The sequence below is a fragment of the Cyrtonyx montezumae genome, unplaced genomic scaffold (assembly GCF_038088225.1).
Source record: "Cyrtonyx montezumae isolate F1298 unplaced genomic scaffold, pur_monq_1.0 scaffold_2, whole genome shotgun sequence".
Lineage (NCBI taxonomy): Eukaryota > Metazoa > Chordata > Aves > Galliformes > Odontophoridae > Cyrtonyx > Cyrtonyx montezumae.
The window spans coordinates 23,586,882-23,609,178 of NW_027071936.1; the positions used below are offsets into that span (position 1 = coordinate 23,586,882).

At 39.9% G+C, this 22,297-nt stretch overlaps 1 protein-coding gene across 3 annotated transcripts in view; it reads left to right on the top strand.

Annotated features, from left to right (window-relative positions):
* Nucleotides 1-4,689: 4,689 nt before the first annotated feature.
* LOC136048786 (bifunctional methylenetetrahydrofolate dehydrogenase/cyclohydrolase 2, mitochondrial) overlaps nucleotides 4,690-22,297 on the top strand; it is a 56,156-nt gene continuing 38,548 nt past the window's right edge. For 2 of the 3 annotated variants that reach the window (XM_065736597.1, XM_065736595.1), the window contains exons 1-7: nucleotides 4,690-4,817; nucleotides 7,265-7,449; nucleotides 8,276-8,398; nucleotides 11,983-12,135; nucleotides 12,876-12,983; nucleotides 17,134-17,226; nucleotides 20,463-20,588. In XM_065736597.1, the coding sequence (XP_065592669.1) occupies nucleotides 4,690-4,817; nucleotides 7,265-7,449; nucleotides 8,276-8,398; nucleotides 11,983-12,135; nucleotides 12,876-12,983; nucleotides 17,134-17,226; nucleotides 20,463-20,588 (916 nt within the window). Of the gene's footprint in view, nucleotides 4,818-7,264; nucleotides 7,450-8,275; nucleotides 8,399-11,982; nucleotides 12,136-12,875; nucleotides 12,984-17,133; nucleotides 17,227-20,462; nucleotides 20,589-22,297 lie in introns of those variants that run through there. The other variant, XM_065736596.1, reaches the window with a different exon arrangement.

A 22,297-nucleotide genomic window follows, 5' to 3' on the forward strand; every position in this document is an offset into this window, starting at 1 on the left:
AAATATTAGAAATCACACTACATGTATAACAGAGAAGAAAACAGTAGGACTACATCCCACTACCACTCCTGTTAAAAACCCTGCTTGTCCTACAACACAGAAAAACTGCTTCTGACAAGCTCTTTACAGTACCAGACAAAACACTGTTAGGAAAAACAATACCTTGTACCAGAAAAAAAGTTAACTCACCCAGTCGATGAAAAAGACCCCTGACTATAAAGCACACCATCTCAGGAAACAACCTTGATCCAGAAGATGCTTCTGCTTCAGAAGCTAGTTTTTAAATGAGCTGGTGGGTGGAGGCAGAAGGGTCGATCTGTTCTGGCCAGTGGGAGGCACAGGTAAATTGTTTGCACCTGTGCTTCCTGGGCTAGTCATACCCTTTCACCAGGTGCTCAATTATCAGTTCAGGCCGTGACACAACAGTTTTCCATACAGGTCATTGCACTTTCTATTACAAACTTTGCTTGCTTAGTTCTGTTTTTAAAGCTTAACGGATCTTATAAAACAAGTGTTCCTAATGTTTTAAAGATAGCTTTAAAGTGTAACATCTAAACCTAAAGTAAATACGGCAAGCGCTTCATCCCATGATCATTTTATCCTATCTTGTCTTTCCTTGTGGTGTTACTCTTAAAAGTAAATATCCACATTAAGAGAATTTGCTGCAGAGCACTGTGTACAAATGTGATGCAAGAAAGCTATAAAGAATGTTTCTGCCTCCCTCCAAGCACCAATTTTCTCTTTTTCCTGCTGCCTGTTTTAGCATGTAAATAGCCTAGGGGCACTGCTGGACTTGTCCTTAAATATTTTCAAGGATATCCTCTTTGAGTAAACTACTGCAAGTTTTAAACATTGCCTTTCCTCCTCCATGCAAATTCAGTAACTTTTACTTTATTTGGTGGGAGACAATATCTGTCAACAACAACAGAAATCTCACAGTCACTGAACAGCATCTCATAATGCAGTAGTTATGTGTGCTATTCTTAAGCTGGTGGGTAGGTTGTCTGTATTTATTCCAAGAATATCCAGCTTCAATGAGATCTACTGTTTATATCTGGAGGCATTTCCTCATTGCTGTCAAACTTCTTCAAACATTTGTCCAAATGAATTTCAACTACGATAGTAAATCAGATTATGCTGTTCTGAATGGGCAAAGCTACCTCATGGACCTGACTACCAGAGGATTTCATTGGGAATAGAATGACAACCTTGAAGGAGTTGTAATTTTCAAAACAGTAATTTGCTAGCTTTTTAAAAAACTAAATTTCCAAACACTTTATTTCTGAATTTAAGCAGGGTCTTGGTCCATTCTTCTCCAGTATTTCTCAGTTGTTCATGAATTGCAAAACGTGTTTTGTTCCTTTGGATAAAACATTTTTGAAAAAGAAACATTAAGGAAAGAGACTGGATACTGCTTTGTATGGTTATAGAGCTTTGAAACACTGTAACTCATATACTCCCACATTCAGTCTTGTTAGACACTATAACCCTGAAGATACCCACGTTCTCAGGAAGCTACGTTTCCACTGTGGCCAATTTTTTTCCTTGAGAACACACAAACATCAAGACTTGAGGATAAAAGTTTCTTTATACCTCCTGAGTAGACAAAATTTGCTAACTCATTTCTACTTTTAGAGCTTGCTCCAAGGTAAAGTTTTTTATAATGTTTACAAGGTAAACTCTCTCTTATTCTCACTGTGAAGAGAATATTACAGTGGCCTCTCTAGCTCTCTTTATGACTTAAAATTCTCATGCAAGAAACAATATATGCAAGTTCAGAGCACATAGGGTGTTTTTGGAACAGCATATGAACTGTAGTTCTCCTGCCACCAATGAAACTGCCATTATCACTGGTTTATTAGATTCTTTGATAGACAGAGGAAGGGGATCTCTTTAGAAGTAAAACAGATGGCGCAATAGATGGTGTATGGGAATTGCTGAGCCATGGCCTGAACCACTGATTGAGCACCTGGAGAAAAGACCTGGTCAGCCCTGGAAACACAGGTGAAGGCAATTCACCTGTGCAACTGGAAGCCAGGCTCCACCCCTCTTAGGCCTCATTTAAAGGCTGACTGCCACTGAGGAATGGCCTTTTGTTGGGGTTTTCTCCTTGGGGAGGGTTGTTGTTGTTGGCTTTTTTTTTTTTTTTTTTTTTTTTTTTTTTTTTTTTTTTTTGCTGTGAACCTCAAATCTCAGAGATGGGTGAGTATTACTTTTATTGTTTTTGTAATGTTTTCTTGTTTGCACTGGTCCCTTTGCCGTTGTAGATGAATACTGCATATTTAATAACTTAAGTTCTTATCTACATCATTATGGCTCAGATTCATCCCAAGTGCCAAAGCTATACCCAGACATTTAAAAACTCCTGTTGTAGTTAACAACAAGATCACAGAATAAAGTAAGATTAATGTCATGGTTTTTGGAATTGGTATTCCACATCATAACATCGTATAGTGCATTAAGAGTTGAAGAGTTAATGCTCTAGCTCTGTGGATCAATGCAACAAACAAGCAACCCAGGTCCCTATTGTACTTGTGAAGAACATATTGGGAAAAGTGGTTTAGGTCCTTCCTGCTTCTGAAGAGGGCAAACTTCTCTGGGGAACTGTTTTTGCTCAGGGACCTGGGTCTACCTGGTGGGTGATGATCCACAGATTTTTTTAATTTTTTTAACTTTTATTTTTTTTCCAATTTTTAATTTTTTAAAGGGATTCCTAAGGATTTCATTAGGATTACATGATGAGTAAGTTTTAGTGTGCTTAACTGTTCACATTAACGCTCTAGGCATGAAACAGCATTGTCCACTGCTGGTTAATTCTTATAAAGTTTGTCACCATAAATGGGAAGCCTTTGTAGTTTATAATTCTAAGAAAAACTGTCAGACAGGTATCTCTTACTGTGCTGTGACTACTATTCTGTTTCAAATGCTTTTCTTAAAGTCATCAACCACCATCAGATGCTTTAATATAAAGCTCATCAGCAATGCTTCAAAAAATAAGTTCAACTTCTAGTGGGAAAAAATAAGTGCGTGTAAAAGTTGAGTTATTGCAGATTTTCTAACTAAAACTCACTTGTGTACAAGTGGGAAAAGGGAGAGAACAGTATTAAATGGTTAGCATTGGAAATTAGATGTGGAATTAAAACCCAACCTGCTATAACACACTGCAGAATCCATCTGCAGAAAAATATCCAGTTAGAAACTCCTTGATCACAAAATACAGTATATTTGATATAGCAGCAAATAACAGGAACTGTTGCTGTGTTTTTATGGCATTTACAGGCAAATTTAGACACCCGTGTTAAGCACTAATTTCTAACTGTCTAGGAAGAGTAGTAAGGCAGGAAGGTTTTGGGAGCAGTAGAAGAATCACGTGAGTTTCTCAGCATTTTGGATCTCTGTTCTCTGACTAGTGAGTTTAATTCTCTTGTAGTAATTGTTTTAAATTAAAACGATCACTGCAAGAAAAGAAAAAGGAAAAGAAAACAGAAATCGACTACGTTTAGTGGCATACCCAAGTTATATAGTAGCATATAGTAATGAAAATCCACATTTTTATTTCAGTAAAATTAACCTCATTTAATCATGCCCTTTAAAGGGAAGAAGTGGTTATCCTTTCAGGAATTGTATATGTTGTATTCAAGGCTTGAGATTTGACAGAAGAGTGAGTATGGATTGTTAATGCAAGAAACAATCATCACAGGGATGCTTGTGAATGACTCATGGGGTGCGTGTTAGAAAATGGCATCCAATGGTCTACCTTCGATCCTAAGATCTCTCAGTATTTCTTTAAGCTTGCAGAGTTTATTATATCCATTCTTACCTAAAGGGCAACAGGAAAAACTAACACTTTCTATGTGTAAACAGGCCTGAACTGGCTGCAAGCCTGATAAATACTGACTCCTTTTCAACTGAATTCAGCTTCCTGTGGTGTGTTAAGTTAGTCCTACAAAAAAGATGTGGTTGCAGGGTTGTTTTAGGGAACAAAAGGAAGCCTGCAGCATCTGTTCAGGTATTTGAAGGCATTAGGAGTGCATTCTTAAGAGTGCAAATAACTCATTTCCCTTATGACTGCGTGCTAGTTGAGCTTATATGCTCGTGGGTTTAACCTCGTTTGTACACTGGTTAAGGGGCAGTGGGAGATCTAGAAAGATTGAGAAAACCTCCTTAGGACAAAAAAACCTTAAGGGTGTTTTCATGTCTGTTACGAAGTCAGAACTGACGGATATCCAGGCTACAAGTGATAGATGCCAAAGCAGGCTGGCAACGCGTGTTGGGAAGGTGGGGAGCGGTGGGCAAGCCGCTGTTGTATGTGCTGGGGGCCCTTGAGTGTTCTGCAGGTCTGGGAGAAGGAAAGGTTTGTGCTGCGTGTGTGCGTGTGAGGATGTTTCGAACAGTAGTCGAATTCACGCATCAGGGCACGTGCAAAGCGCGTAACGCAGTAGATGGCGCGCTTTCCAGACGCGACTATCGCGTGTACTTTCATCTTTTCACTGGTGAAGCAACCGTTCTCTCGGGGTTAAATCTCTGCACCCCTCACTCTTCCCCCGCAACACTTACGCTCACGGCTCCGTCGCCCGTCCCTGGACACGCCGCAGCTCCTCAGCGAGCGCACCGCCCAGCCCCGCCGCCCGTCACAGCGACCGGCACCGCCTTCCTCCCGGCGGCGGCGCTTCCGCTGGGCGCAGCGCAATGGCTGCGGCCTCGCTGTGCTCGTCCTGCTCCGCGCTGCGGCCGGGCCTGGCCCCCCTGAGCCGCTGGCGGGCCCTGCCGCGCCCCGCTCCCCGCCGCGCCGGCAGCGTCCCCCGCAGCGCCGCCAGGTACGGCACGCCGCCTTCCTTCTCCTCCTCCTCGCGCTGCCTCAAGGGAAGGGAGGGCTGGGTCTTCCCCGGAGCGGATGGGGCTCTGCTTTGGGCACAGCAGGCGCGATGCTGCCGGGTGCTGCTGCTTTGCGGCTCAGATCGCAGCGGGCGCTCGAGTAGGGACCACGGTAGCGATGCTTTCGTTGGGAAATAAAGTGTGTGTAAGCTTGGGAAGATGCTGATGTGACAGCTCCTGGTTTCAGGCTTGTCGGTGACCCCACCACCTCCTTGGGCAGTCTGTGCCAATCCATCACCACTCCTTCCAAAAGTATAATTTTTCTGAATATTGAACCTGATGTTCTCTCCGTATGTTGAGGTATTGCCTTTTTTTATTGTTTAGCTGTGCTCCTAAATGGATACAGGTGTATGCTATTATATGGCAAGGTATTAATTGCAAGTTATTGCACTCTGGTCCTGTAGTTTCTTATAGTGCAGACAGTATAGAGTGCAAAACTCTTACTTTCGTTCTTTGTGTTCTGGAAGTGCAGCCTTGTTTTCCTCCCAGAATATGGCATAGACAGGAGAGAAACCAAACACTGATCAGACTTGTACAGGTGGGAAGTTATAACAGACTTTGTCTGAACCAGGAGATTTTATTCCTTGTGCAAACTACCTACCAAAATGCGTGTACAACTTATTTTTTTTACGAACTGAAAACACACTTCCATTAGACAAAACATAATGCACATTTCCATATAGTCTGAATTGGTGCATTTGCTGTAGAACTCTAGACAAAATTCTGAACCTGGTTGAAATAATGATGATGAGAAATAGTAAATACTGCTGCCTTCCTAGAAGGCTGAGGCAAAATGTCAGCACAGGTACTTCTCTTATTTGATGTGTCAGGCAAAGTCCAAGTAAAAGACATCAAAGTAACTGAGCAGAAGACTTAAACATAAATGTAATTGCAAGAATTAATTGCTTATTTAAATATTTCCTAAGAATAGTATCTTGGATTGCTGTCATGATAATAAGATGATATAATTATCAAGATAACTAATCTTGGGTCATCTCTCAGTGGTCCACATTTGATGCAGCTGTTTAAGTGCTGGTAGAGATCTGCCTGCTGACAAAACCTCATCGCTCTGGTGGAATATCACACTGCAGTTCTCTTCATTTGCTTTAGATTTTTTTTATATTTTGATGGCAGAGGAGTGGAGTATGATGGAGCAAATACGATCCGATTTCAGTGATGGCAGATCTTCAAGACCTACTCAGTGACTACATGGTTATATCTTTAAGGGAGAGGCATACACTTGAAATCAGTTGCCCCAAAAAGGAGGGGTTTTCTTCCTCTTTGGAATGCTTTGGCCATGCATTTAAATGCAAAAATAGCATAAATGGCTTTATGTGGACTGAAAATCTTTTTTGGCACCAGAAGGTTATTAGTTCTTTCTATCCTTAAACATTTATGCCACTGCTGCATTGTTGAGCATTAACTACTTATTTGGCCTAAGGAGTACATGGAAACAGATGTCTTGTGCCAAAGCCATAGGTGGCCTAAACATTACTAATGGAAAGAAGAGAAGTGGGAAGTGAGAAAGTACAGAGCAGGCCATACAGGAAAGGAATAAAACCACATGTATTGCTTTGAAAACAAAGTTTAAATTAAGCAGTGCTGAAGATAATCTTGGAGGTAGCTAAAGCTGGAGTAAGATTGAAGTCAACGATGTGTTTGAGTGTCATATGATTGTCATTTTATTGCTCGAGTTTTTTTATTCTAAGAGTGAGCAGTCAGAGTTCAAGAGTTGGGTACTCTTACTTCTTGTCTAGGAAGGTTTATTTTTGGATACTTGTTTTTTTTCTCCTGCAGCAGGCAGCAGAGTCCTCATAGAACTGTTCTTTGGTAAAATAAACATAACCTTGATTTCCTCATCTGTTAGTCAGATGTAGATGGCTTATATAATTGAAGCCACAATCTGGTATTTGAGTACTTCTGAGGATTTCTTCCAGACACAATCTCCTTACTGCACACACTCCTGTTTTTGTCTCCCAACCAATGATGTCCCTGTTTAAATGCTGGATTACCTGATAGAACAATGTTAGTATCATAGCATCTGAAAGCAATGCATGCTGGAGGCTTCTCACTTGTTGTAGGTTGATGGGTGCGTAGGGGGTGTCTGTATCACTGCTTGCAGCATTGATGACAACAATGAGAGAGGGGAAAAGAGGAGGTGGATGGCAGGTGCTGAGGCAAATTCAAGGCATGAGGCTCTTTTTTCACCTTCCCACTGCCTTTCTCGCAGGAAGCTCCGTGAGCATTTTGTAAATAGTATTCGAACTACTGTCAAATTCATGCATCGAAGTGTGTGCAAGTATTTAATGCAGTAGATGGTGTGCTCAGAAATATGCCATGGTTATGGACTTTCCAGATGTGACTATCATGTGTACTTTTGTCTTTTTAGTGATGAAGCAACTGTTATCTCAGGGACAAAGCTTGCTAAACAAGTCTTGAAGGAAGTTCAAAGGGATGTGGAATCGTGGATATCCTGTGGGAACAAAAGACCTCATCTCACTGTCATATTAGTAGGAGACAACCCAGCTAGTCATATCTATGTCAGAAATAAGGTAAAAGCAGCTGCAGCTGTAGGTATGTACTAGGTAATACGAGCATTCCTTTGTTGAGCACAGGACACTGTTTTTTAAACTCTAAAAATGGGAGGGGAAAAAAACCTTTACGTCATGGTCTCATGTGACACCATTTTCTTCACCTTCTCTGATTTACCTAATGTAAAAAAGTTGCAGTGATATACAAAGGAAGTAGTTCTCATGTCATGTGCGTGGTAGGCATAAATGTAATAGTGCACCTTAAAATATTATTGGGTGATAGCTTGTATTATCACGTTTAGGAACTATGAACTAAAGGTGAATGCTGGGGAATAATTTTTTTTTTAATGGCATCAATATTAATAGTTGCTTTCATCTATGTGGTGCATCTTATGGAATTTCTGGCTTACTGGATGCTGTAGGTCTGCAGTAAAACCAGGCATCTCAGAATGGTAGAGCACCACAGCTTAATCAGGAAGCTATTTGGTTGCTTTTGGCGGAGCTGCAGTCTTGTCCTATGACTTGAAAAATCTGTTCTAAATTTGATCCTGCAGAAGAGCCATCAGATGGTGCCAGCATTAGTAGCAAAGCTAGATCCATTTGGTTTTACTTGTAATTCTCAAGAGCATAGTTATAGACAAATTGTTATTTTTGAAATATTTTTATCTGTTTTAATTTTGAAGCTGCTGTGTCACATTACTGACATCGTTGTGAGGAAATGTAATGTTAAAGACCACAGAGTGAAAGTGGGACATTTTGGCCAATCATCCAAGGTTGTCCAAAACAGTTGTTAAACACTGAACAGATTTTTATACAATGTGACAGGCTCTCTCTAAATTTCCTGATACGAATATTTTTTTTCCTGTCAGGAATTTCTAGTGAGGTCATACTGAGGCCTAAGTATATTTCTCAGGAAGAGCTCTTAGATATGACGTTAAAACTCAACAAGGACCCAGCGGTTAGTGGTGTACTAGTTCAGCTGCCTCTTCCAGGTAGGTGTTATCTCTTATCTCATATTTACATATGGTCATTGTAAGAGGAAAATGTTCGACAACTTTTGCTGTTGCAAGTGTATCATAGAGACATCAGAGGCTCCAGAAAGAGGACAAATATATAACAGAGGATTAAATGAGAAGGTGCTGTTTTTCTGTTGTTGTATAAGTAGCAAGTCTTTCCTTGACTTTGTCAAGTGAACTTTTCTGATTTAGGTTTTTTCCCTAACATGTTGCAGTGTTTTGCCTTGAATACCAAAACCTTTGCCATATGTTCATCCCTTGCACTGTGCCAAGATATGCTGCTTAGCAGGTAGTGCTACAGTTTTCTCAGAGTGATTCTTGCTTGTGCCTTAAATGTTTATCTGCCTGTTGTATGCTTTCTCCAATATTTGAGATGAGCATTGTGCTAAAGACCCAAAAGCCTTTAGCATTGTTGATTGTTTCCCCACTCCTGCTAAAATCACAAAAATATGGATCAGTTGATGACCCTTATGAATCAGTTGGCAGCAGCTGGCAATATGGAACTTGGTCAGTGCTAAAATTTGCAGCCCTTCATATCAATCGAGAAATCAGCTTCATTAAACCAGTGTGTGCTTTCTCATAGAGATTTGCCCAAGCTACAAGAGTCATTGTAATAGGTTGACTGGCATGTTGCATTTCCCCTTTTTTTTAATTTCCGAATGTTGTCTTTTATCACATGTTTAAACTGTGGGATCTGAAGGGCAGGAACTGTCTTTCATTTGGCCTGGGGGTAATGCTTCTAAGCACCACTGATGGCTGCAAAGTGACCGCACAGTTTTTGGGTAGTCTCTTTGTTTCCCCTTATTCTTAGTCTTGGTCTTCACTTTCAAGGAATTCTCACAGCCTTTGTTTTATATCCCCAAAACATCAGTGGGGGGCGGTGAGTTCATGGAGGAACTGAAGGATGTGCTTTGTTCATGTTTGTAGTAGCGGCCGACGTTCATCGTTAGTAAGTTCTGTCGGTTTTTGTGTGTTGATGGTTGTGAACAGGTTTGCCACCTGTTGGCAGTGAGTTGGCCACTAGGTGGAAGTAGAACACAGGGAAGGAGAAGACAATCCTGGACACATCATCAGGAACTTCTGAAAACTCAGGCTGGTGTGGGAAACGTCTCTCCCTATAATAACAGATCAGGGCAAACAGGTGATTTAACCAGTTGTCTTCGATATTAAGAACTTATGTAAAAGGTTAAGCACTGACAGCCTGGGGATGGAAGTCTTCCTCTCTGTGTGTAGCATAGTTCACAGACTCTTCGTGTGGATTCCCAGTCCACTGCTGTGTTTCCCAGGAATGGGAGCTATTGTTGTATGCGTCTTACTTGCACTGATCCTCCATCAAATGGTTGGGTATCATTTGCAGGAGTACTTTTGGTTTAGTTTGAGATAATGACTTTGTATCTGCAGTCCCCTCTTGAGCAGTCTGCTTTAGTTCAGTACCAGGCTTGAGCCTTGTAACTTGGCCATTTTTAAGCTTGTTGAACATTTGACGAGGAAGGATCAGAACATAATTCTAGTTGCCTGTTTAAATATCTTCTGCTAGTATGTTTGAATGTTTTAAATTCTCAGGTAGCTGGATAAGTATCCCTACAAACTATGGTATGTCTGACACCATAACTGCATTAAGAATAAGCAGACTTCTTTCAACCTGAGAAAATTGCTGTTTTGGGGTTGGCTGCTGCCTACCTTAGTAAAGCCTTAGAGTCATTTGATCAACAGTGTAATCTTTTCAGCATTACATTGTTCATATAGGTATCTAGTAAAGGTGACTATTCAAGTCATCGTGAACTGAAAGTCTTCAGGAAATTCTTTTCACAATAGATGTTGGCTATAACTTTATTTGCTGAATTTACTGTTACTGTTGTAATACCATGTTCTCTCCAAGCAACTTGAGTAAGAAGTGGGCAGAAAACTGATGTGCCGCCTCTTCTGAAATCCTTTGGACTTGTCCTTTAACAGAGGATACGAAGTCCAGAAGTTGTGAGAGCTTAGTCAGCAATGGCTGCTTGTCTTACAGTTGGGGTTGTTGTGTGGGGTGCTGGATATTTATTTTTTCACAATAAGCCACACACAGGTGTGGCTTTTGATCAACACTGGGATAAAAATAGAAGCAGAGAATAGCTTTGTTCTTTCAGTTCTGTGAGCTGGAGCAACTTAACTTTGACGATTACCATCTTTGCCTAAGGAAAACCTCCTTTCTGTGCCACTTTAGAGCACCATACTTCTGATGTGGTAATGGCTTCTTGGAGACTTTGCTCTAACTTTTAAGTTGCCTGGAAGATAGGAAGACGTGTTTGATGTTTGAGATAGAAAGTGAAAAACTTGACATTGTCTTAGTTGCAAGCAGCAGTGAATTGTGGGATAGATTAGGATAAACGTCACATCCTTCTGTGCTGCCAAACAGTTGTATTATTTGCTCCCTGTCTATACTTTTCAGGATCTTTTGTTCCACGTTTTTGTTTTCATCAGTCTCTTTTGTGAACTGGACTTCGTTTCTAGTGTCTAGATTGGAGGCATATGCTTATTGTGTAAATAAGAGAGCATGTTGGAGTAGCTAGGCAAGTGATCACCAATGTTGTCTTGAAAGTTTGGTTAACAAGGGCTGCTCCAAAAGTAATGCATCCTAATTTATTGTGCTGGCCCACGGTGTCACAGGCAGATGTTAGCAGTATGGCAGTAGAGGCTGAACCTTCCCTGAAGCATAGATTTGACAAGCTCTTGCCTAGAACGGATGCTTTCATTACAGAAGAATATATAGAAATTCTAATGGTACTGAACCTTGACTGTAATTCTGGAGAAGATATTAGATGATGAAGCAGTAGACTAAAATTGACTGACGGTATCACTAGATGAATTACTCAAACAGGATTTCATTTGTGGGTCAATATAGGGGCATGGTTTACAGAGCAGTTCTTCTGAAGTGTTCAAATCTGTGCAGGCTTTAAACTTGGTTTTATAACCTTTCAGATGTAGAACTGGCTAATATGTATCTTTTTTTTTAAAACAGCTAGTATCATTTAAGCCATATTTCATGTCCTGAGCTCTTTTTTTTTGAAGTAGGATGTAACTGGGTCCCACTGATTTACAAATTCTTAAAACCACTTGTGTTGTAGAAGTGGAAACCAAAGGCTAGACCTGAAAAATAAATAACATCACAGTTCATTATTTCCTTGCATTTGGTTAAAACTTAGGAATGGATCCTTTGTGCTGCTTGGTATGGGTAGTATACACTAAAACTTTTTCCCATTATTTAATTATTTTTCAGTGAAGTGATGATAATGCTTCCAGAACATACAGGAGATGTCTTGCTTAAGCTTCTACTTTTATAGTTGCTGTCAACATTTTCAGCTTAGTGTCAGCCTCTAATTTGGACTGAATCTGATGCACTGGCAGTTTTACAAATAGTCATTTAATTTTCAGTAGACTTTAAAGATGGAGGTTACAACTTCCATCTCTGAGGGGAGAAACTCTAGCTAGATGGAACTAGTGTGTTTCTCTGTAATGATTCAGATAGGAGTGATGACCTTTGACAATTGAAAGTGTAATTGGAACACAATGTTTCCCAGACCACATAGATGAGCGGACAGTCTGTAATGCTATTGCACCTGAAAAGGATGTGGATGGATTTCATATTATTAACATTGGACGTCTGTGTCTTGATCAGCCTTCTATAATACCTGCCACTGCTGCTGCTGTCTGGGAAATCATAAAACGGACAGGTAGGAAGTTCATCTGTACTGAATTTTATTTTTTTAAATGCAGAAGGAATGAAGGACAAAGTCAGGTGTGGGTTAAAAGGTGTGGGCTGTCTTAATGTATTGTTCTCATTGAAGAACTCATATTTAGAGCATCAATCTAAAGGAGATGACAAAGAGGATGGGATGTTTTGCCAGTATTATAAATATTAAGTGTAGATTGTAGTTCATGTCAAAGACTTAGAGCATTTTGAATAGTTACTTATTTTCTACTGTTTAGTGTTGCAAGGATATTTAAGGAATTGTCCTCCATTCCTTTTTAATTATCAAATAGAAGACTGCAATGCATAAATCCCTGTAGGGTAAAGGGAAAAATGCAGAACAGAAATGAGAATATTCAGTTGATTACTAGAAGGGGAGAAGATGCATTATTAATAGATGCCATTTTCCAAGTAAAATACACTCCTACCAATGGACAAGAGAGCATTCATTTTACTTTGTGGTCAGCAAAGAGAATCTTTAAGTCTACAAAGGATGATTCAGAAAAACTCAATTACTTGCCAGTTTTGTTTCTCTGCTGTGAAAGCTGAGTGTTGTTTTGTGGCTTCATACTTAAAGTTTGGCCTTGTGGGTTTCCAGGTCCCACTGGTGTCAGCAGTACACAATAGCAAATGATTGTCATTATTTTGACACTGAGTGGAAGGATTTGGGTATATTTGGAATAGCAGATTAATATGTAGTGTTCTGTTTTGGTTTCTTATAAGGGATACAAACATTTGGGAAAAATATTGTTGTAGCTGGAAGATCTAAGAATGTTGGAATGCCCATTTCAATGCTTTTGCATACCGACGGAGAGCACGAAAGGCCTGGAGGTAAGTCTGTGAGTGTTGTCAGGTGTCTAAATGTTTCCATTTTAACAATTAGTGAAATAGTTAAAATAAAGCTAACTAGAGGATTTGGATAAAGAGAAAGCCTTTCTTTTGTATGACATTAGCAACTGGAGCAAGGGAATTAATTACTAATGCATTTCCTGATGGTTTCTCAGCAGGTAAGGTCAGTTTCTGGGCTGGGCTTTTTCTGATGTTATGTCATCATTTTATCTTCCTTTTGAAACAACAGCTGTTTACATTTAAAGATCTTTTCCAGCCTGATCAATTCTTGTACAACCTCATTCAGTGGAAGGTGTCCCTGCATATGGCAAGGACATTGGAACTAGGTAATCTTTAAAGCTGTAATGGAAATATTTTTGAGTAATTTTATTTGCAGAAGTATGGATGTGCTGCTGTGTAACTGTTAAAAATAAAATGTAAATAAAATACTGCTACTTTACAGCTTCATTTTGATGTTAGTAACTGACACAGTGATGTGTGCAAATGAGGTAAATGCTGTTGTTTAATCCTAGATGTATATAGTAGGAGCGGAGAGTGAAATCCATTATTAATATAATGAAATATTGAATGCTTCTTAGTAATCAGTTTGTCTATTCAGCCTCTGTGGGAAAGCTGCTGTTTGAAACTTACCTTGGTTTGAAACTTATTCAGTGCGGGACATAAATACATTCAAAGATGTGAAAAGAGTTAACTCATTCTTGTTATCTATTAACACTATCTTTGCTCATTCTGAAGAAATGGATTTATTTACAAGGCAGTCTTTCTTGTTTTTCCAACCTGCAAGGTGGTAGCATACAGGATATGGCAGCTGAATGAGAAACCAAAGGAATATTTGCAATTAGCTCCAAGGGCCAAGCAATAAGTGTGTCTTTCTTGGGAGTGTGATAATACATCTTTTCAAAGTTGGGACGCCTCTTTTGTTTGTAGTCTGTGTATTGGGTTCCTCTGAAGATCTGCTTAATCTTTTCCTTGTAGCTCTCTCTTTTCCTGGTGCCTACTCTCCACAGCAGCCTGGTTTGTTGCCGAGCAGACAACTTTCCTCTGCTTGCGTTTTTAGAATGATTTAGCCTTGTTAATACAAATAAAGTGGAACATGTTTTCTTGTTTTTTTTTTTTTTTTCCTGAGGATGAGGACCAGACAATGCATTGTAAGTGATGAAAAATAAATTTCCTATCAGTCAGGATAGGATTTTATCAGCAGCTGGGACTGATGTTGTAAAGTAATTCTATTGCATGGTGAGGTGAGGTTCGTAGGTATGTTTTTGGATATGTTTTCAGTTTTTTGGAGATGATAAGCAAAAATGAAAAGCTGCAGTCTGTCTTAATCTGTAATGTTTTGTATGTAGAAACTGTAGTGTCCTGCAGGTGGCAATATCTGATTAGACAGGAAAAGGAAAAGGTTCTGTGGCCTTACAAAACAATGTGTTCTCCATAGACAGATCAAGACACTATTTTTGCTTTGTAAACTGGTGACTTAGCACTATATTGCTATACTAAGCATTATTTGCAATATCCTTTTGTCTTCTGTTAGTGTTAAGTAGCATTGTCAGTTATTTTTTCTGTTCTGACATGATCTTGACTAAATGGAAAACTGATTTTACTGCTTAGAAGCTATGAATTTACTGTTTAGAAGCTATGAATATTCACAACTTTGGATTTAATCCATTGTTTTCTCTCAGAGCACTTGAGCATTGTCTAGGATATCTAAGGAACCTCATTCTGTATGGTTTTGATAGCAAAGCTTGTATCAGGCAGGACATCTTATATTTTGCTTGAAGTAAGTAACAGAAGATTTCTCCTTTTTATTCCATCATTATTCCATTCCTTTGCTCTGTTCCCCTTGAGATTTCTTGTTCTAATTGTTTTTCATTATTGTTAGTTACATCAGGGATCAAAAGGTGATACTGAAGAAAAGGGGGAAGAAAGAAAGTAGATATGCAGGCTTCATGTGCTGCTTGGGATGTTTCTGCGAAGAAAGTGCAGCGGTATTTAAAAAAAAAAGCTTATTCCAAGCTCCTGATGAACTTATGTGCATGGGAAGTTATAGAAAAATGGTGAAAGCCTTCTAACTTCTAGGAATTCCCCTTATGTCAAATTGCTTGTGCACATGTGTACTTCTCTATTGACATTAAGTGCAGATGTCTTCATCTGGCTCTCCATGAATGCAGAGACTGAAGGGGGATGGGCAATAACTGAAGGAGAAGGGTGATGAGAGATAAGGGAATAGAGCAGTGAGTTTGGAGCACAGGCAGATGAGATTCTCGAGGAAGAGAGTTAATGAGATAAGAGGCCCAGATTAGACAGCCAGACACATTCCAGAGGACGCATCTGTGGTGGTAATGTCTGAGATGGCAAAAAATCTTTATTTAATGGTTAATAAAGTGGTTTCTGAGTCCTTGATGAATTGAAGGTGGAGATGAGCACAAGAACTCTGAGTAGAACAAATAGTTGGAGAATGGCATCAGAATCTGGGAACAGTCTCCTTCAATAGCTTCTATCTTTGCAATTTTTGAGCAATCTCAGAGGGATTGTCACATACCTTAGTCCCAAATCCAATGGCATTTTGTTTTGTGTGTAGTGGTCTCTCCTCAGTATCTCTGTTGATCTACCTGAGGCTTTTCATGTCTTACCAGCAGGGTTTATTTGTAGCTTTGTGCCAAGCAATGTGGGTGCATGCAGGAGCAGGCCCCAATGCCTTTGAGTTTATCCGAAAGGATGTGGTCTTACACTTATAACTTCAAACACTTCCTACTCTGGTGTATGGTACAGGTTCAGCAGTTTTTACTTTATCAGGAGATAGAAGAGCTGGTTGGGCATATGCAAAATCTCAGTATGCCTTTTTTGGTCTTTTCCATTCCTTTAGTTGCATTTGACCTAAGTAAAATGGTTACTTACAATGCTTTGAGTGTATGAGAAAATATAGGCACTGGGTGTATTTATTCCTGAAGTGATAAGTGATAAACGTTCTCAGATCCATACAATTGAAATTATACAGATCATATAAATATTGATGCTGCTTTTGATTGTTACACATGTGGGTTCAGGAACATTTCTTCTCTCTGAAATCTGTTGGTGTTCCAGTCAACAGAGGGATTTTGCTGTGTGACCCTTGTGTGCAATTGTTGTTTAGATGGGAGAAGGATTTGGGAATGTTGACTGAGATATTCAATGTGAGCTGGCAGTGTGTGCTTGCAGCCCAGAAGGCCAACCATATCCTGGGTTGCATCAAGAGAAGTGTGACCGAGGGAGGTGATTCTGCCCCTCTACGCAAGGACATGGAGTTGTTGGAGCAGGTCCAGAGGAGGGCCACAAATATGATCAGAGGGCTGGAGCACCTCTCCTGTGAGGACAGGCTAAGAGCTGGATCTTTTCAGCCTAGAGGAGGCTTCGGGGAACCTTGTAGTGGGGTTCCAGTACCTGAAGGGGGCCTGCAAGGAAGCTGGGGTGGAACTTTTTATAAAAGCAGATTGCGACAGGATGAGGGGAGATACTTTTAAACTGGAAGAGATTAGGCTATTAGTCTAAATGTATTAGACTAAACGTAAGGAAGAAACTCTGGAACAAGTTTCCCAGTGAGGTTGTGAATGCTTCCTCCCTGGATGCATTCAAGGCCAGGCTGTATGGGGCTGTGAGCTTGATTTGGTCAGATTCCTGGTCTAGAGGGAGATATCCCTGTCTATAGCAGGGGTGTTAGAAATAGATGATCTTAAGGTTCTCTTTCAACCTGAAACCTTTCTGTGATTCTGTGAAAAACCCTTGGCCCTTAAGTCTCGTTGTAGCTACTAAACTCATTGTTCAGGCCAAGAAGAGCCTTGGTTGTTGTCATCTCTCATTGGTTAGATGATCAGTCATGCTCATTCCTGTAAGGGAGAACATCAGTAAGGAATAATGTCAGTCCACAGTGTATGTATTAATTAATCCTGTGTCAATTTTTCGGAGTAAGTGCTTTTTCATGTGTAAAATGCAAATGCTGTGAGCAATCTGCTTATGCTGAAACAAGTGATGCATTACTAGACAAATCTGGTGGTCATCTTTACTGTTCTTTGCATACTGAAATGAGTCACTTGTACTTGAAAGTAATTGCTATGTAGGCCCTCTCTATTTGTCTGTCAATTGTCAATCTTTGTTTCAGGAGATGCTACAGTGACCATTGCGCATAGACACACGCCAAAGGAACAGCTTAAGGTCCACACTCAACTTGCTGACATCGTCATAGTAGCTGCAGGTAATGTAATTAATACAACCAGTAACATTGTTTAAAACCTAAAAAGAAAAGCTTGCAGTCTGATGGTGGTACTACTAGGTATTTCATGTGTTTTACCAGACAAGTGGTGCTTACGCTTGCTGAGGGTGCCATAGTGTGCAGGACTTCTTATAAGGACAAGTGATCTGGCACTTCATTCCTGTCCTTCACATTTGTAGACTCATAAACTGTTTCTCATCACGTGTGACACCTTTCCCTTAGGGAAACTTCAGAGTGAACTCCAGATTGGGAACCAGTTGGTGTGTAGTTTATACAGGTATAATTATGTAAATGAAGACATTCTCTGTGCAGTGCAAAAATCATGAGTCATCTAATTTTTGGCATCAAGTTTTCTTTAAATCAGCTGGAGGTGGCATTCATAAAAAAACCATGTTGTCTTTCTCTTGCTGTTAGAATTAAGGGCAAATGTAGCAAATTAAATGGCAGTTTTGGTAACATATATGTTGTTCATGGCTGGTTTTTTTGTTTACAATTATCGTGACAAGAGAAAGGGAACAAGTGCCAAAAGGAAGGGCTCTGAAGGATTTGTGAAATACTTTGTTAGAATATTCTAGAATAAAAAATAAGCAGTGCTACTTCTGAGCAATCTTTGGTTTTACTTTACTGACATCTACTAATGGCAATACAAATTAAACTTAAAAATGAACCAGCATTTTGGTTAAAAAAAATCTGTATCCTGTGTGACTTGAGATATCTTCCTTTTCTTGTACCTCATTGGAGGACCATAAATGGGGAGAAATATGAGTATATTTACTCTTTTCTGTTCCTTTCCTCCCTACTCACCATCCTCAAAATGTCATTTTGGGAAGTTATTTTCCAGATGAAGACAGACACATGTCTGAAGCTCCTTGCTTCCTGTTGAAGCAAGATGTCCATTCCTTCAGGGCTTCATTGCAGTGTCATCTCTTTCTTGTGCCAGGTCAGGAACAAGAAGCGTCTCAGTTCTCCCACACGTGATTAGCCAACTGTAGGTCAGACTGGAATTCACACGCTATGAATGCAAAATAATATGTGCACTAATTGGAAATAAACCAGTAATATCAACATTCACTGCTGCTGATTTAATCATAGTTCAAGGTTTTTTACATGCTGAACAGTTTGTCATTAGTTATGCTTGTAGTTAAACACTTGAGTCGCAATTTAGCAGTGCTCATTCTTCGCATTATTCTCCTTGCCTCTTTTGTAAGAGGAGTGTGATACAACAGTTATTACACAATGTGAGATAGACCTGAAGTGATGCACAATCCAGCTCTGGGTTTTTCAGATGGAGTGCAGCCCTGCCCACTGCCACTCTTTCACTGTCTCTCCTCAAAGGAAGTGAGAGAGAAAATACTATGGAAAAGCCCTTTAACACCAAAACCTGTCTGTGTAAACTCTGTGCAGTATGTATAATAGCAAGATTCCTATTCTCTATGTCTGAGGAATTTCCTTTTCTTTTTCATCTGTGGCTGTCGAATCTGTCAAATCAGATACTCATGTTTTGATTTTGGACTTTGAGAATGCCTGTCTTCGGAAGTTTGCCTGTTTCTTCCCATCCTTGAGACATTGTGCAGCTTTTCATCTTTGTAGCTATTGATGCAATTCCTTCCTTTCCTCTTATTCCCTCCCAGCTTGTTGCATCATAAGGCCTTCTCTCCCTAAAGTCAGTTCCAGGCAGTGCTACCTAAGCCCTGTGCCGTGCAGCTTTTGCCTTTTTGGCCAAGGCATAATATTTCCTTCTCGCCCCATCCCTCAGGATATGGCCTGTGGCCCTTCTGTTTGGAAACTGCTACATTCCTGGGCTGCTTCAGCCCGTGGCTGCTTCACTTTCTTGGTATTTTACTGTTTCCCAGTCCTTATACCTAGACTGGGATTATGTAGGACTTGTTTGTCTGTTTAAAGCATGATTCACAGTTTTCTACAAAGCTAGTAAGGAAAAAAAATTCCCACATTGTTCAATCACTGCATTTTAGGAATTGTGGCTCCAATGCTTATCTCTCCCTGTTTGGTATGCAAAGCAGGCTTAAGTAAATGGATCTGTTCATTTGCTTTGGGGGTTAGTTTATTTGTTGCTCTTAAGTATTTGGCCTATTATCAAGCCATTTTACAAAGGGTGTAACTGTGCAACTTCCGTTAATATGCTCCCATTCCTATCATGCAGAGATCATTAACCCCATCAGACAGAGGCATCATCCAGTTAGCAGTCAGCCTGCAATTGATTGCACAAGAGTGTGATGAAGGAGATGTAGCCAGATCTTATCATCAGAATAGGAAAAAAAAAAAAAAGAGGTCTTGGTTTGCTCAACATTAAAGTCAGAGTTTCAAGGCTGTGTGCTATGGGGGAGTGAGAAATGGAGAGCAAAGAAGGCTCATATATTGCCTGGATTCAAATGACAAGCTGGCCAAGGTCCAGCACTTCAAGTGGAGCCCTAGCCCTGTATGTTAGCACTTGCCTCCACTAACAACAGTCTCAAAACATATAGGTTTGCTTTCTTTTCCTTCTGCCTCAGGAGGAGGGTGGCAGGGCGAGCTCAGAATCCCCCTTTGGAGATGATCAGTTACTGATGCAGACATCCCTCACAATACATAGAACTTGCTGCTTGCTCAAGAAGCAAGGCAAAAATCGAATTGGTTTACCAGTTTGAATTTCCTGTTGTTCAGAGCTGGAGGTTGCATAGAAGAAAAGCGATTTAGGATGTCTTTTAAAGCAGGTGCACAGAGAAGATTGCAGGTGTTGCAATTAAGGTATGATGGTCTAACATCAAGCACATGTTGGCTGATGACTTTATATTCTCTGCTCTCTGATAGCATGTAGTGGCTTTGGACTCATATACTTATTTGTCTCAACACTTGAGGAGAGTCTTCATTTTTCGGAGTCTGTCCAAGAGTGAACTTTAGGATTTTGTACTTGCAAGGCGTTGCTTCTCTCTTGCAGACTAGGCTTACACTGTTTCCTTTGGGTAGATTTGAGTTGGGCACTTTTTTCTTGTTACCTGTCTCATTCATTTATTACAGGAATGAAAAATAAGCTGGTGGTTTTAAAAAATAATGAGCACTTTTTTTAACTTTTTCTCCCACTATGCTTAATTATTAAGTGAAATATGTTAGTACTCTTTCAGGAGGAGGAGGGTTATGTACATATGCATGCAAACTTAGAATTTGGAACTTATGTCCTAAGATTATTTGGCCACGTTAATTATGTATCTTGATGATTCCAGGTATCCCGAAGTTGATTACAACTGATATGGTCAAAGAAGGTGCAGCTGTGATAGATGTAGGCATCAATCATATCCATGATCCTCTAACTGGAAAGACCAAATTAGTTGGGGATGTGGACTTTGAAGGTCAGTGGAACGTTCCTTATGTGAATCTGAACCTGCTGGATTCGTTAATAAATATTTTGAATGGCCTATGTCTCAAAAAGTGCTGACAGGAGTGTTTGTTCTCAACAATCCATTTCTTCATATCCCTGCTACTAAGAAACAGTAAGTTATTTAGGAGAGGCAGTGCTACTTCTAATTACAGATACTAGCAGTCCTTGAGAGATACAGGTGAGCTTTTACGGTAGTGTGGTGGCAGCAGTTCTAGAGATGCTTCAGGCTTCCTTAATCCTGCAAGAATTTCTAAAGCCTCTCAAAGCTATTTGCATGTGTGTGCACAAAACCAATCCACAATTTCTACCTTTTCAGAAGTATATGGTTTCCCATTGATCATAGCAAATACTTTTATGCCACAATTTCTCAAGCCTGCTTTCATACTTCCCCTTCAAACTTGCGTTTGAAAGTATTCACTTCTGCTGCAGAAGTATCCTTTAGTGTGAGGATTAAGGTGGGCTCGTCTCAAGCTCTTGAAAATCTTGGTCCAGGCAAGCCCAACTGAGATAACGTATGATGTTACATATTGATCTTTTCATGTTGAATGTGTTGCAGAGTGAGTTCATAGTGTAATTGGATTAAATCTCTCTCTGCTCTGGAGGAGCTCCAGACTGGAATAGCAGGATTGTTGCAGCTGAAAATTAAAGCTTATTGGCAGAGCTGTGTGTGGGAAGCTTAGACAGCATTCACCCACATTATTAATGGTTCTCAACAGTTCCTTATTTTGATAAGTATGAAAATCACCCACTGTTTTTTGTTGTTTTTTTTCATAGTTGTTAACATCTTGGCTGGCACAATGTCTCAAAGCTTAATTGTATTCAGAATCTTTCTAACCCTCTGGATGTATATGAAATTATATCATTTGCTTCATTCCTGCCTGTTATACTCATTGAATATTATATCTGTCTGCTGAAGTCTGTGGAATGACCTCCATGAGCTCAGTGATGCTTTGAGCCCAGATTTGTAAAGTAATTCCAGTAGGAATATATTTCTACAGGACAGCTTTTTGTGTGGTTGTCTACCCTGTGCCATCAGAAGTACAAGGTGATTTTCCATATTCAGAACTGAACTAAAATGGAGTAGAGGGGAGTTCCAGGTTTATTATTTTTTTGGTCATTTGTTTTAGTGTGTTTGAATATGACTTTCAGAAAACTCAATAGTGTCCCCTTTCTGTTTGTTTTCTTTATATGCATAACCTTCTGAATGCAGTGTAGGGCTTGATTCAGTGGCCATGCCATGACTCAGAGTTTCAGCGATGCACCGTATGTGTCTTGTCATGTTTGCTGTGGGTTGCTCTCAGGATTTTACCTGGGGGGAGGGAAGATCCAAAAAGGAGGGAGGAACTTCAACCTCGATTATGCCACTGCAACTCCAAGTAGCATTTCGCTGTGTGTTGCCAAAGGGAAATTGTTGTTGGTTTATTGGTATCGGTGAAAGTTTCACTAAATCTCTAACAAAAGAAAAACTGTCCCTGTGCATGGAGTTAAAAGATTTGGCACAGGCTTGCTATATTTCTATTTGCCAGTTAGGGAATGGAACAAGCTAGGCAATTTGTGTATCAAATCATTATATCCTTTTCCTCCTTTTGATCACTTGATTGAGCTTATACGTAAGTCTTTGTCAAAATGTTTTTTTGCAGTACATAAGCTGGCATGGCAGACATCAGCTGTGTAATGTAA